This window comes from Lichenostomus cassidix, chromosome 5 (genome assembly GCF_008360975.1).
Source record: "Lichenostomus cassidix isolate B80296 chromosome 5, HeHo_3.0, whole genome shotgun sequence".
NCBI lineage: Eukaryota > Metazoa > Chordata > Aves > Passeriformes > Meliphagidae > Lichenostomus > Lichenostomus cassidix.
In genome coordinates, this window is record NC_139486.1 from 56,569,915 (window position 1) to 56,585,316 (window position 15,402).

The 15,402-nt window shown below is 38.9% G+C and overlaps 1 protein-coding gene across 1 annotated transcript; it reads left to right on the forward strand.

Moving 5' to 3' along the window:
* The first annotated feature begins 327 nt into the window (after positions 1–327).
* On the forward strand, positions 328–15,402 carry ZDHHC13 (zDHHC palmitoyltransferase 13). The gene is made up of 17 exons (XM_085063234.1): positions 328–595; positions 1,162–1,295; positions 1,665–1,787; positions 2,255–2,332; positions 2,771–2,915; positions 4,251–4,315; positions 4,894–5,056; positions 5,933–6,058; positions 6,357–6,490; positions 7,291–7,391; positions 9,275–9,399; positions 10,486–10,548; positions 10,899–10,992; positions 12,344–12,427; positions 13,233–13,390; positions 14,581–14,678; positions 15,195–15,402. Exons 1-17 carry the CDS (start codon positions 575–577, stop codon positions 15,328–15,330), a joined length of 1,848 nt encoding a protein of 615 aa, XP_084919360.1. The 5' UTR covers positions 328–574; the 3' UTR covers positions 15,331–15,402.

Below are 15,402 nucleotides of genomic sequence, written 5' to 3' on the forward strand. Positions count from 1 at the left end.
CTAAAATGGCGGCTCCTCCCTCACCCTGGCGCTCAGTATGAGGGGACATTGGGGCTCGGCTGGGGCTGGAAATGGCCTTGAACTCGTGTGGCAACCATGCCAGCAAGGAGGTGGCACTACTTTCAGGGAATTAGGGAGAAGGAGAAGGTCCCTGAGCCTCTTTTTCTCCCGGCTCAGCTCCCCAGCTGCTCCTCATCAGACTTGTGCTCCAGAGCCTTCACCAGGGGATCGCTTCCAGCTGCTGAGGCACAATCCCCCGAAAAATTCGCCGTCAGAAAAGGGTTCTTGTCCGCGGCCAGGGGGGATCCTGGGCGAAAAGGAAAGAGTTTTTCGGTGTGCTTGCCTCGGTAAAAGGGAAGGAGCCGTTCCAGGCACAACAGAACACACCGGGAGCCGCCGACCTGCCCACCCAAGCAGCTCCGCAGCAGCCGGGGCACCTCACGGACGGCTCCCCGGGGCTTCCCCGGTCCCGCCCCGTCCCGCCCCGGTCCCGCCCCGCCCGGGCCGTGTGTGCCCAGCCCCGCCCCGCAGCCGTGCCCAGGAAGCGGGAGCAGGAAGCTGCGGGGCCGCCGGCATGGCGGGCAGCGGCTCGGCGGTGAGTGGGGAGCCTGCGGGCAGTGCCGGGGCTGGAGCGGGGCTGGAGCCGGCGCTGCCCGGGCCGAGGGTGCGGAGCGCGGCCGCGGGCCCCTGGCAGGCGGCGAGGGCCGGGCCGGCGCGGCTCGGTGCCGCCGGGGCCTGGCGGGGGCTCCCGGGCAAGAGCCGTCCGTGTCCTGCCCTGCGTGTGCCTCGTCTGTTCCCCCGCGTCGGGTTTCTGGCTGCACGGGGGGCACTGTGGCTCCCAAGCGCGTAGAAAACCCTGCCCAGGGCCGGAGGTTGTGGTTTCTGGGGTGGCAGCGCTGCTGCTGTGTCGGGAACCAGCTCTGCAGGGCGCTGAACGCCTCTGTAATTTGTCCTGTTGCACCTTGACCGCATCCCTGCTGTCCTCCGCAAGTAAAAGGATTAGTCTCTTGCCAGGTGGTTTTAACTGTGCTTTGAATGAGCATCTTCGTTTGTATTAGCAGAACTTGACAGGCACAGTAGGTCCTTCTGGTAAAGAGGGAGGTGTGTGTGGTGTGCAGCCGATAAATAACGATGATTGGTAAATGTTTTGTTAACCGACAGTGTAAAAGCCATTGCCATGGGCCTCATCGACCTCATATGCACAACAGCCATGTTGACCACGGAGATAAAGCTCTCCCAGGCCCATATCCCATTGTTGAGGATCCCAGCACCTGTGATATTGTCAAGGCTACACAGTAAGTACATGTTCTCATTGTGCGAAGTGTTGAAATAGATGGGAGTGTCCTCCAATGTGAGCCAGGCTGGACATTTTTACAAAGGAAATGTTTTCAGTTTCATTTTCTCCCTGTAGTGGAAGAAGAAAAATCACTTACAGTTACTATTGTAAGTAAAAGCATTTCAGGCAGGTTTGTTTAAGTAGAAACTTTTCATCAAGGCACAGCCCCACTCTTTTTGTAAGGCTTCCATTGAATGCAGTGTGCAATTTGCTCAAGTAGCAACTGCTGGGTGATGCTTACTTACGTATTTTTTCTTTAGGCTGCAACTGTCTTCAAACTGGAGGATATTTAACAAATGATAACTAAATCAATTTTGTCTCATTTAAGGTATGGAATGCTGGAGCGGTGCAAAGAGCTGGTAGAAGCAGGATATGATGTTCGACAGCCAGACAAAGAAAATGTGACTCTTCTTCACTGGGCAGCAATAAACAACAGACAGGAGCTGGTGAAGTAAGCTGGGAGTCCCTGTGAAAGTAACACAGCATATTCTGCCACTGTTATTTATAATCATTTTGTTGCTTTTGTACCTGAAAACAAAGGAATATGCTGTTTGAAGAAAAGGGTAGAATTCAAAATTTATTGCAGTTAGCTTTGTGAAGATGTCACTGAAATGTCAAGATAGCCCAGTTTCTTTATATGTGAAATGGTGTAGTACATGAAATCATTGGATTTTTCTGAGTTTATTTCTCTAACAAAGATGAAAGCTAATTTTAGAAGTACCTTGCTAATGCGTGTAGTTTTTCTTAAACATTTTCTTGAAACAGCATCATTTACTGCAAAAACATTTTTGTCCATTTGCTTCTCTAATGAATTTTTTTATTATGAGCACTTTATTACTAGAGCTACGTTATCATTAGTATAATGTTTTGCTGTTTTGTTATGTCTGTTCCTAACCTTATTGTGTTCTTATTTCACAGGTATTACATTTCCAAAGGTGCAATAGTGGATCAGCTAGGTGGGGATTTGAATTCTACGCCCCTTCACTGGGCCATTAGGTAATGCTGCTTGCAACTACTGATTGCAGATCTGTCGCTCTTTACAGCTGTGTTAGCATTTTCTGAGATCCAGAGAACAAAGCACTGCTTGTCTGGAGAAAACATAACATGAAGTAATTATTCTGGGAAAACTTCTCCACGTGCAAGTTGGAAGCTCAGTGGTTTTTTCTGGACTTCCAGTCTTTTGCTAGAGTCAGAGACTTGATGACTGCCCACAGGAGAAATAATTGTAGAATAACTACTGTGTGCTAAATTAACTAAATCAGCTTTGCCTTAGGCTGATTTATTAAGGTATATATTTAATATAATTTCCTGAATACAGACACGAGAATGTGAAATCTTTTGTGGGATGTCTGTGAGAATTACTAAGGCAATGCTTTCATTAAAATCTCCATTTTTTAAATCATCTCTTCAGTTTCATTTCACGTATCGTTATAGACAAGGACACCTTCCCATGGTCATGTTATTGTTGAAATGTGGAGCGGATCCCAGTCTTATTGATGGGGAAGGATTCAGTAGCATTCATTTAGCAGTGCTGTTCCAACACATGCCCATCGTAGCCTACCTCTTATCAAAAGGCCAGGTATGTTGCTGATGCTCCAAGTGTTGTTTACTGCTTACAAGTAGCTGCCTTTGTATAGGAGACATTTCAGAATTAACTAGTTTTTTTCTAGATGAAAACCAGGTATTTTACTCCTATTTTTCCGTGCTACAAGTACAGAGAAACTTATATTTTTTATGTATGTATATATTATTTTTATTTAATATTTTTCCCTGTTCCTGTCATTCCCCACATCCAGATTCACCTACATTTCAGCATGTTTAAGCAGTGTTGTTAAGGCTTTGTGGATTTGTGGTTCTGCATAAATAAACAATGGCTTTTAAACCTATGAACAGAGTACATATACTACTGTACATGATGTATAGACATCATGAAGTATTTGTGGTTTGATTACAGTTTTGTAACTAATAACCCATGCAGTTGTCAATCAACTGATGAGTGTAGAATAACTGATCAGAATATGTCTGAATTTTCATTAAATGTTTCTGTGTATTCTTTTATTTTATATTGTATTCATGGTAGTTGAGGTCTCTTAGCTTATAACAGAAATGAGCAGAATTAATGACAAATGTAACAATTTGCTGATAAAAATGACAGGAGAGCTCTTGTATTATCTAGACTGATTCTGGGAAACAATCCAGTGTTAAAATTATAAGTTTGCTAAGCTTATTTTCTTTCTCATAAAGTTCTCTTTAGGGAGAGTAACTGACTTCTGGAATGTAGGTGTAGTGGTGTATATCACAGACTTAATAAAGTTGTTGGCCTATCTGTCTTCTACTAAGAAAATCCAAGTGATTAATTCTTTTAAGTAAATCTGCTCTAATGTAATGATGGCTGGAGGCAGGGAGCAAGGAAACCTTTGTTGTGAAAAGGAAGAACATTAGGTAAGAAACAGGAAGGAAGAAAATTTAGGTTAGGTATTTAACTATGTCTTGAGATACAGAAGATACACAAAACAGGTTTATTAAAACAACCAAGAAGGATTGATTATGTATGTCTGTTATATACATCTAATTACTCAAGGAAGATGGTTAACATTGCTTTACAAGGTCCTTTTTATTTACAGTATTTCTTTGGAAAAGACGACAAGAAATATGGTTGACATGGTTCACTTAAAAATATCCTTAGTGGAGTCTCTCCCTTAATTTCCTTAAGTGGAAACTCAGAATGTTCTGAAAGGAATGACATGCAAGACTCATAGAAGGAGGAAAAAAATTTTAATGTGTGATGGCTTCTTGGCTGATAGAATTTGGTTTCTGTCCCTTTTCTGTCATTAGTGAAGCTAAGCCAGTTGTAAAGCACCTAATTTCACTGTTTCCTGAAATCACTGGTAATGGCTTGCTGTCTTTTTCTTAGAACATAGACACAACAGACTTCAATGGACAAACACCTTTAATGTTAACAGCACAAAAAGCCATTGGGTAAGTAGAGAATAACTGAAGAGTCTATTTTATTGTACTCAAGAAGCAGCGAGGTGAATTTTTCCTTACTAATTTTTTTTTTTTTCCAACATTCCTTTCCCTTGCATTTGTACTAAAATATGCAGTATTTCAGAGTTCAGGAGCTGGAAATAGCTCACTGGATATAGCAAAGAAAGTGAAAAGAATTTCTAAAAGAAGTGTAGCTTTGTGGCTGAATCATCTGCACCTTTATTGTATTTTCTGCAGAATGAAAAGAAATGGGTGTGGATGCAGTGAAATGCATTTAGAACAAATAAAATAGGGAGATACAAGCTACATGTGGTGTTGTAGAAGGTATCATCTGTGTTATGTACCTTATATTTGTTAAAATGGTAAAATAACCTAGTCTGGAGAAAAACTTTCAGGGCAGGTCTGGAATTCTAAAGATGGATCTATCATTTATGAGCTTGTTCTGAGAAGGCGTTATGTATCTGCTGTAGTTTCACAGATGGGAACTCTTGTTTTATAAGGTGTTCAAAAGTTTCATTTCCAGTCTAGGTTATCTTCTGTTTGTTAACTCATACTTTATTTTCGTCTAGACCAGAACCCACGAGGTTTCTCTTAAAGTTTAACCCCTCTCTCAATGCTGTAGACAATGTTCAAAAGAATACTGCACTGCATTGGGCAATAGCCTCAGGAAATAGTAGTGCAGTGGATCTGTTGCTGGAAGCTGGTGCCAGTCTGGACATAAAAAATGTCAAGGTACGATTTATTTCATGGTATTTCATCCTACATTGCATGAATGTGTAAAATGAATGTAAAGAAAAATCTCAGTTCTCTCCAGGTGGGATGTAAATTACGACTGGGTTGGCTAAGAGCAGGTGTTCTTAGTCCTTCCCAAAAGGAAGTAGCACCTTTCTTGAGGTGTGGCTCAAAGTATGAATGCAGAGGTTCTTTGCAATGTTTGTGTAGTGAGCAGCCAAGCCTTGTATTCACTCAGCAGTAATTGTGTCCTTTGTAGATTCTGCCTCCTTCACCTTTTTTGTTTCATTTTCTTGGGGGCTTGTTTCATTTCCATTTCTCAGTTTGGCTTTTTCCTACTTAAAAACGTTGTGATGAGGACTTAGGCAGATTTTAAAAAATACATTTCTTAGTGTCCAGTCAGACTCATAAAAACTTCAAATTAAGTGGATGTTCTCCTGTGGAAGCTGAGGTTTGACAATGCCTGTTTGTACATTCAAAAGGGTTATCACATATGAAAGGCTTCTTCATCTTAGTATTTGTAGAAACTGAGAGTGAGAAGTATGCAAGTTGAAAGTATTGATTCCCATGACTACATAGATATGTCATTGGAGGCATATGATAAGTCATATAGATTATATGAGTTATCACCTGATAACTCATATAGATGCAATCTTTTTACAAGTATCGGTTTTCAGAACTGCAAAGCTCTGATATAACCATGTTAGCACTCTGAATTTAGCTTACCCTTGCCTTAAAAAAATTGTGGGGGAGGTGGGGCTGGGAAGTAACTTGCCAATTCTTGTTTTAACTGTATTAATTTCTTGCTTCTGTTAAAAGTGAGAGTATTTATATGTTGAGTACCCAGATAATAAATAACCTTCTCTGTTGTTAAAGGGAGAAACACCACTTGACCTTGCCTATCAAAGTCAGAATCACTTCATGGTTTATATGATACAAGAGGAAGAAAGAATGAGAAGCAGGAGAAATAACAGGTTGCTGAAAATAGTCGAGAAATATGAGGTAATTTCCTGAGTAACAACTAATGGAAATAAAACAAGAGCATGCTGTGTTTAGAATGATGTGCAAATTAATAAGAGGAATTTCTGAAATTAGGTGCACAAAAATAAAATTCTTTAAAAGCACATAGCAGGGATTTGGGTGGGGTTTTCTTGTGTCATTCCTCCCCCCTGCTTTTGATGTATTGATGTGTCACCTTGTCTTACCTTGAGTCTTTCAGTAGTTATTACATGAACTGAATACTTTAAAAGTCTTGCTTGAATACTTTGTCATATTTTAGTAATAATAATAATTTCAACAGCTCTTCCTGATGTTGGCATCTTCCTTGACATTCATGTGGGCCATTGGATATGTCATGAACTTAAGTTCTGATTCTTGGCTTTTAAAAGGAGGTTTGCTTCTCAGCTTGCTATTTGGGATGTCTCTGTTTGTGAGGTTTGTACCTTTTTCTCTCTGTTTATCTATTTGCTTGTCAAATACACTTTTAAAAGTATCTAATGCATTATTATTTTCAGTTTAGTTTCATTTAGTGTAAAAGGTACCTCCTGAGAAATGGTTGCATAGGGTGTGAACAATTTAAGTATATGTACTTTTTAGAATGAATGACCATAGAAAATGAATGTATTTAGGTGTACATATAATACACCTAAAATACAATAATAGTTTCTTGTCATTGACAGATTTGGGAAAAAGAACCCAAACCCTGTCTGTTAGCTAATTTTAATGTCAGAGTGTTATTGATGGTCTGCATCTGGTAGACATTCAGATACCTGCTCAGAAATGTGCTTCATCACAACTTTTTCCTGCTATATTCTGTCACAGAGTGAGTTTTAATGAGCTGTCCCTTCTTCTGTTTCCCATACCTCCCAGTGTTATCCTGAGCTGTTTCCCACTTTTCCTGCCATAGGCAGTGGTCATTGACATGACAATGCTATCTGTGTGGAAATAGACAGAGATTGGACTTCTCACTCAGTGCTACAGCACTTCTCATATATAATATTGTCCTGGAACAGAGCACTCTTTGGTTTTGTTTTTGCCCTGTTAATCCCCTGTATGTCTGGATAAAGAATACTTTTGGTTGACAGTTCTTGACTGCTTGGAGAGATTTGAAATAAACTGTGTGTGTGAAGTTTTTACAGTAACAAACCAGATGATTTATATTCTATGGAATATTCTTTGATTTATGTTCCAAATGTATTTTGAAAAATATTTTTTTTCTTTTGATGTTCTTTCAGGCAACTTGTAGGGCTCAAGAATCTAAGGTATCTTCCCACAGCATTTCTGCTAAGTTCAGTGTTTTGGATGTCCATGACCTGGTTTTTCTGGTTCCTGCCCGATATCCTTTATACTCAAGAAATGCTATAGAACTCTCCTTAGAGTTTCTTACAGATCTTAACCTGGATGTGCAGATAGTGATGAGCAGTTCCAGACAATTCCATGTGACTGTTAATGTCTGGTAAGATTGGTTTAATGCCTTTGGGAAGAGGCAGAGTTTGTGCTCACTTTTCAGTTCCCTGCTCTTTTGTTACACAGTGGGCATCTGTTTATTGATCAAGTTGTGTGGAAAAGCCTTTAGGAAGATACTTAGAACTGCAAATAATTTTGTACTAAACCAGCTATAATATATTGCTACACAGTTTTAATTAATTTTTAATTCAGCCTTTAAATGACATTTTCTCTTGTACTGTTCCCAATTACATGTCCTTAATAGAATTATCAGGATTAACTTTGATGAACTGATCAAGTATATTCCCTCTGGGGATTCACACATATGCTTGAAAAAATGGAAATGGTGTTATTCAGTTGTTGTGAGGCTTTAAGGTTTGTTTTATTGCTGTCATCTAAATGAAAAGGAAAAAAAATCCCACTGGTGGGGATTTGAGTCAGATGCTTTGCTGAAGATAGTGAGCATAGCAATGTTCTTGAAGGCCCAACCATAGCTTGATGAGATGGGCCAGTGGATAGGTTTCCATTTCACTATGCAACCTTTTTTCTCATGAATATGTCTTCCTTTTGGAACTGGTCATAGATCTGAGTGTTTTGCAAGTTTTCAGAATTTTAGTTAGCTGTATTTCTCTGTCAAAGTTCCTCTGGACCAAATGAAAATCCAGCCATGCTAATTAAGGAATTCTCTTAGCTCCAAAAAACAAATAGCAGTGCAAATAAATCAGCAATATCCACAAAAAACACACCATCATTTTGACTTCTATAATTGCACCCTGCAACTGCATTGTAACAAACACAGCTGGTGTTTGTGCCAATATTTCATAAGTAGTCATCTTGATTTTAATTAGAACTGTTTGCAGTGTTGTTAGTTCATAAGACAAAATAACTTTGAGGTTGCCATCCTGGATTTCCAGAAGTTATTTGCACTGGAATTCATGGAGTGACTGAGGGGTCACTGGAGAAGCAATCCAGGCTTGAGCACTCTGCCTGCTCTTTGGTGGCATCAGGGGCTGTTCTTTAGCAGCCTGAGCTCTCAAGTGTGATGCATTAATTAGTATGAAACTTGTCCCACTCCACATTCCTCTGTTGCTGTTTAGAGACAGTTAATGTTTTTCCTCCCCACTCATCTGATATGCAGAGGGTTTTAGTTCACAGTGTAAAAATAATGTTCCTAATGTCCCTTTACCTTCAGAAGTGTTTAGCAGTGTGTGCTTGGGGTTTTTTTGAGTGACAAAAATAGTTTCTGGATGACTTTCAGTTACATTTTTCTGAATGAGTATGTTTAGTTGCTTTTGGCTGAAATGAATGGGACAAGATAAGACTGGGTAAGAGCCTGCTTGAGTTAGGGGTGAGTGAAGCAGCCAAACAAATCCCACAGCTGCCAGAAGCTTTATAGCTCTGCATGTCTGACTGGTATTGTTTAAATAAAATAGAAAAGCTTCAGGCAGAAAAATGAAATTTGTTTTATATCTGGGAAATATTATAAAGGCAGAAGTCTGGAGGACTTTTAAGGAGGATGACAAGGAGCCATGTTGTGGTTCAGGTTTATACAGTTGTAAAAGTCTTCTCCAGCACTCAAGCTAAACAGAATATTCTACTTCTCTGATAAGATGGCCATGGAAGGACAGAGAGGATGCCACTATAAAAGTGAAAGTAATTTTTTTCTTTTTGTGTGTTGCTTGTAAATTATAAGATAAACTAGAGTATTTCGTTTGCTTGACAAATAGCAGAGATTCAAGGTGTAAGAAATATAGTCCTTAACCTGACTATCACATATTACAGATGTAGTTCTTAAAATCACTGTCATGTTCAGCATGATGGGTCTTCTCTATTATTTCTATAAAACCTGGCGTACTGATCCTGGATATATAAAGACTTCAGAAGAAGAAAGAAAAGAGGTAGGTGGTTTTGTAAAAACAATTGGAAGGGCAGACCTGGTGCAGCATGTATGTACTTCTGATTGGTTTGTTTGTCATCATGTGTAGCTTTGTTAAACTTGAAAACAGTGAAACACTCTTCCTTAGAGTTTTTAGCAATGTCATTGAACAACGTAGATTTTGGAGAACTTCTCCTTCTGCTGCTTGTTTCCTTATCTGCCTCATCTTGCTATAATTTCCTTACCTCTGTCTTCTCATTGAAGTGTGAGCTTTGGCCAAACATTGTACATACAGACCCACTGGTGTTATCTGTGATATAAGTTCTTGTAGAACTTAACTTAAATATAAATATTTAAATATTATATAAATATAAATATAAATATTCACTTAAATATTAAATATTAAAAATAAGTGTGGTTTCTGCTCCAGTTGTCTCTGGTAAGAAAGAAATAGTCACAGTGCTTTCCTACATATCATATGCTAGTAATTATTTAAATTTAATCAGGTGCTTTGAAGATGTCTATAATGGTTTGTTTTTTGTGACTGAACGTTGTGCAACTAACATGCCATTTCCTAACTCTTTTATAGTGGCCAAAAGAAATCATGGGCAGCCAATCAGAAAATTTAGTATTAGTCCCCAACTTATGGGTTAAGGGGAAAGCATTTTGTTTGCCATGTCATGGCACTCATTGAGGATGTATTTCCTCAGATTGCCAGAGAGAATAAAGACAGTTTTAACTTGTTGTCACAGGACTCATAAACGTTGTGTCCTTGTAAAGGAGCAGTAAATGTGCAGCTCTGCTCATCTCCCTGAAGTCTGGCTGACCACATGAGAGGTGCCATTTCATTTTAAGAAATGTTTAATTTACATTGTTTATTAATTTTGGCAACACAGAGATACTTTACTGAGTAATCTTGAGTGGGTGAAGCTGCATTAGTTTCTAGTGATTTGTTTTTCTTTATGGACCTCTTTAAATAGCAAGTTATTATTCTGTTCATGCTTGGCACTCAAAACAGTTGCGAACTGCAAATGGCCTAATGTGAAAAACTTCATAGCACCTATGGAAATGTGATCCAAATGCAAGCACAGTATACTTTGTCTTTCAGAACATTGTAGCTCTTGCAGAAGCAGGTTGCTTGGACTTCAGAACATTTTGCACATCATGTCTTGTAAGTAGGGCTTTTGTATTTAATTTTTTTGTGAACCTGTCTTTTACTCAATACTGCCATAAACCTTTTTCCTCGCTACTTGTCATTAAAGTGTTACACAAGTAGCTTGTTTAGATTTTTTTTTTTATGGTGACGAGATCCTTTGAGATTCTTGGACTCCAATCTCTCTAATCTTAATTTTTTTAAATTTTTTTTTTATTAAGGTGTATGATTCTCGTCTATGTTCGTGTTGAGAGGTCTGACACAGTAATTATGCAAAAAGCGGTGGTAACTGTAGGATGATGCCTTAAACTTTGAACAAAGTAGATGCTTGTGCTATGAGTGTGTTCTTTTCCTTCATCCTCACCTAGGTAAGGAAGCCTTTGAGATCTGTGCATTGCCTTGCTTGCCAAGCATGTGTAGCCAGATATGATCAGCATTCTCTGTGGACTGGACAGTGCATAGGTGAGTGTGTGTTTTATCAAGTTTCAAAGTGCCACATATTTTAAAAGTTGTAGAAATAACATTTATCCCTTTAAAGAGAGAGAGAGCATGCACAATACAAGAATATCTAGTTGCTAGTGAAGGGCTCTTATAGGTGCTTGAGGGAAATTAGATGGAAAAGAGAGAGGCAAATAAAATTATTCAAGGGATAGAGTGGCCACAATAAGAGTAGAGACCACCAAGTCTGGAACTCTTTCTTTGGAGAGAAGGAACAGGGGATATGATTAAGACTTCAAAAAAGAAAGAAGGGAAAAAAAACCCCATAAATTGCTAAAGTGAATGCAGAACTGTTAGTAGCCAAGCACATCACAGAAGAACTAGGAATTTAAAACTGGTAAAGAGAAAAATGATTCCACATGGCAGGCAGTGAAATTTTGGCACTTGCTGCTGTAAGGCTTTGCAGACACAGACACTATCAGCAGGTTCAGAAAGGGATTAGGCAGACTTCTTTGGACAATGTGTCTAAGAGTAGATACTAAAAGAACCAGACAAGTGTGCCCAGTGTGACATTTTAATGCAGTAGCTGTGGATGAGGAGAATGAACTCCAGAAAGTGGCTGGACTCATGTGTCCTCCTGAAGTTCTGTTGCCTCTTGTCACTGTTAGGGACAGTTCTGAGTGGAGCAGCTGCACCACTGAGATAACCCCACAGGGCGTTTTCATGTTCTTTCCTCATGCCCTTTCTCCTCCTTTCTGGCTCATTACTGGTGATGCTCAAGATAGGAAGGTGACAGCTTTATGTCTGTAACAATATATTTTTCACTTATTTTTTTTGCCAGTAGCTCTTTTCCTAATGTTTGCTATTTACAAGGTGGTGAGACATCATTCTGATACATTATCTCAAAGCTTTGAGCAATTTGATTGTAGTTTTAAAATGAATTATGGCTTCATGTAATGGTTTTTCTGACAGAGGTCTGGGTATTTTTATGTGTATGTTTTCAATTCTGAAGCACATAAGGTCAAACAAATTGTATAGCTTAGACTTTTCAGTCATATGAGACAATTTTTTTTGTGCATGGGATGGAGCTGTGGTTGCTCAGTTTGTCCTCATCAGGCTAAAACAGCTGAAGGCATGCTCTGAAGAAGAGACAAATCCCTGTTGACTTTATCAGAACTAATTCTGTTATATAAATTGGGGTGGCTTACAGGAGAAAGTTGAGAGAGAGATCAGCCTTGCCAAGCTTTCTTGTGTATGGCAGAGGTAATAAGTGGTTTTGACTCTTTTTATTCCTATTGACTTCAGAGGAAATGCAAATACTGCGGAATTTTAAAATGTCAAACTTATGAAAATTTTTTCCTTGCCTCAATTTCAGGCATTGGGAACCATTATTACTACCTGTTGTTCCTGTCTTTCCTAACAATGACTGGTGTCTGGCTGCTTTATGGAACTCTTCAGTGTATGTATCCATAAATTTAGATTAATTTAGCTTTCAAATCCATCTCTATGTGCTCTTTATTTTTCGGCATTTTATTTCCAGCAAGTGTAACCTGCACAAGTGATACCTTATTTCAGCAGTGATGTTATTGTGTAGATTCAGTGAAAATGCATCATATCTGAGTCTGTGGTCAAATACCTGATTACATTTGTGTTGAGCAAGAACAAAGATGCTGCTGTAGTGTCATGTCCATTGGAAAATGAAATAGCAGGAAGCATTTTTGTTAGAGAGGAAATAGAGAAGCCATGTGGAGGAATGTCAGGTGACAGATCCTAATCTGGATGCCCTTTACTCTAACAGAAAATAGGTTTGTAAATACATTATTTCAAAAGATTTATTGGCTTTTTAATTTGGAAATATCTATATTGAATGCTTGCAAACACTTCTTTTTGTTTATAAAGTATGATAACTCTGAAGAGAAGTATATTACCACATTAATACAGCTGAACTGCTACTTTGAAAAATTAAAAAAATTACTGAAATGGAGAGGAAAGCCCTTATCATGTAGTTACCAAGGATGAATTAGAATAGCACCAACCTTTTAAAACAAGGATGTTCTTCTGTGGATCATGAACACAGCATGTAAAGATTTTGCAGCCAGAATAGCAAGCAGTCACGCATCTATGTGGGTGCTTTTAGGTGGCAACGGGGTAGATGAAACGTGGTATTTCTAGAACATGTTGCTATGTAATCTTCATTTCATGCAAATAGTCTTTGCTCAGTTCTTAAGGGCTTAAAAGCATAATTAACTGATGGTGTGTCTTAGATTGGTCGAACCACTGTGCAACAAGTTACCATCAGGATGGAGCATGGACATACTTCACACAAATAGTTTCCTGCTCTCCCTGGGTTTTCTACATCTCCTCAGTAGCCTGTTTCCATACCCTGTGGGCATCGTTGTGGCTCACTGTTCAGCTTTATCAGGTAATATTTTCCTTCAGTTTATGCTTCTCATCACATTAAAGCTTTTCCCTGGATGGTTTGCTTCCATCAAAACTCTGTGCCTTCTTTCCCTGATTACTGTCACAGCAAGGTGCTTCTCTTAAATCTCAGGGCAGACCTTGAAGTTTCACATGTTCTTGTACACTCAGCATTCCCCTGTTAAAAGCAGAATCAGAGTCTGCAAATCATTCCTGTAGCTGAATTCTGGGTTTACTGCTAGTCAAAAATTCCAAACTTGTAAAAAGTTGTATTTGAAGACAAGAAATTGATATGACTAATAGAATTGGTGTTATTTTGTGCCCTGAAAATTGCACAGAAGCTCAGTAACACAGTTATTCCTGAGTTGAAAATTCTGTGGCAGAGCTCAGCCCTGTGTCATTAGACTGTATTAAATCCCACTGCTACTGTAAAAATATGACCTGGATTTTTGTCTTGTTGAGGACTGTCAAATTTCTTGCTTATGATTTTCTCAGAGAGAAAGCCTGGCTATGCGAACAAAATTGAGAAGACCTGTCTTAAAACATCTGTGAAACAGCTTGTTTAGCAGCTCTTAGGAAAGAGGTGTCATTGAAATATGTGTTCAGCATACTGAGCTAAGGGCTTGTTTTACATCTTGTTTAATTAAAAAAAAAAAACCCGAAACAAAAAGCTCCACAATTTTAAATGTGTACTGCTAGATTTCTGCAATGTCCAAGACACTGGGATGTCATGCTGGAAAAAGACAGGGAGGATATTAACAGTTTGACTACTGTATTTCTTACACAGTCATTTGTAAATGTATGAAATGTGTTATGGTATTTAGTGTCATTGTGGATCAAGGGATGTTTTTCAGCCATTTTGTGGGGTAGAATATAGACAAAATCTGAGTAGATTGGTATTTAAGTGTGATAGATCTTGTAGTTCTGCAGAAATCTGTGAAAGTACAGTCTTCACAGACCTCCCAATTAAGCTTGCCTTCTCTGGAAGGTGGTGTTAGAGCTTCCTGGCTTCTGTTTTAGTGACATTTAAAAACATAGTTTTTAGTAATCTGTTATAGCATTGGTTACCTATTTGTTGGATAAGGTCAGCCTCTTCCCCCCCACTCCCTTCTGATCAGTGTCTTTTCATCTCACCAGAATTTTAATTTGTGATGTTGATGTTGTAACCCTTACTTACATATTTCTTCCAATCAGATTGCGTTCCTGGGATTGACCTCCCATGAAAGAATGAATCTCCTGGCACAGAGAAAATCCTCTAAGCATCCTGTTTCACTCAGGAGGACTCCATACAAGTGGGTATTAATGAATAGAGTGTTTTAAGCATGTTATCTTTTCAGTAGTGATTTGCTTCCCTGCTTCATAAATGCAAAAACACTATTCTGGGGGTGAGGGAGTGCTGTCCTTTAGTTTGTACATCAGTCTCTGTGTTGTGTAGGATCAGAAAGGGAATTAAGATATGAACTGATCCCTTTCTGACTTCCCTTGCAGTGTTTAGCTCAACAGAGAAGTTGGAGCCAAGGTTTCCCTGCTTTCTTGTGTGTACTAGCAGATGAGGTCTTACTAACTTTTAAATATTTGAGTTCAACTTAATCTACTCTCATTTGTTAATGTAAAACATGTTGTAAAAGTTCAGCAAAGGAATAATGCTCAATTGAGAGCTCTTCTGTGTATTTTCCCTGAGCTGTCTTCCTTGACAGGTTTATATCTTAAGTGCTGTCTCATGGTGAACCGGTATTTTTCATGCTTGCATTTTTCATGCTTTCTCCTTTTTTCGGGTTTATTGATACCTATTTTTCTCTTTTTTCCAGCCTTGGATGCTTCCAGAATCTTGCAGACTTTTTTCAGTGCAGTTGCTTTGGTATGTTCAAACCCAATGTAATTGACTGGACCAAGCAATACAAACTTTTTCACCTGGCAAAGGAGAAAAATATTCATTCTGTGTAAAGTTTTGCTTAATTTCTAAGATGGTTGAGCTGAAAGCTAAATAAAACTGGATATTTTGTCAATTTCTACAAA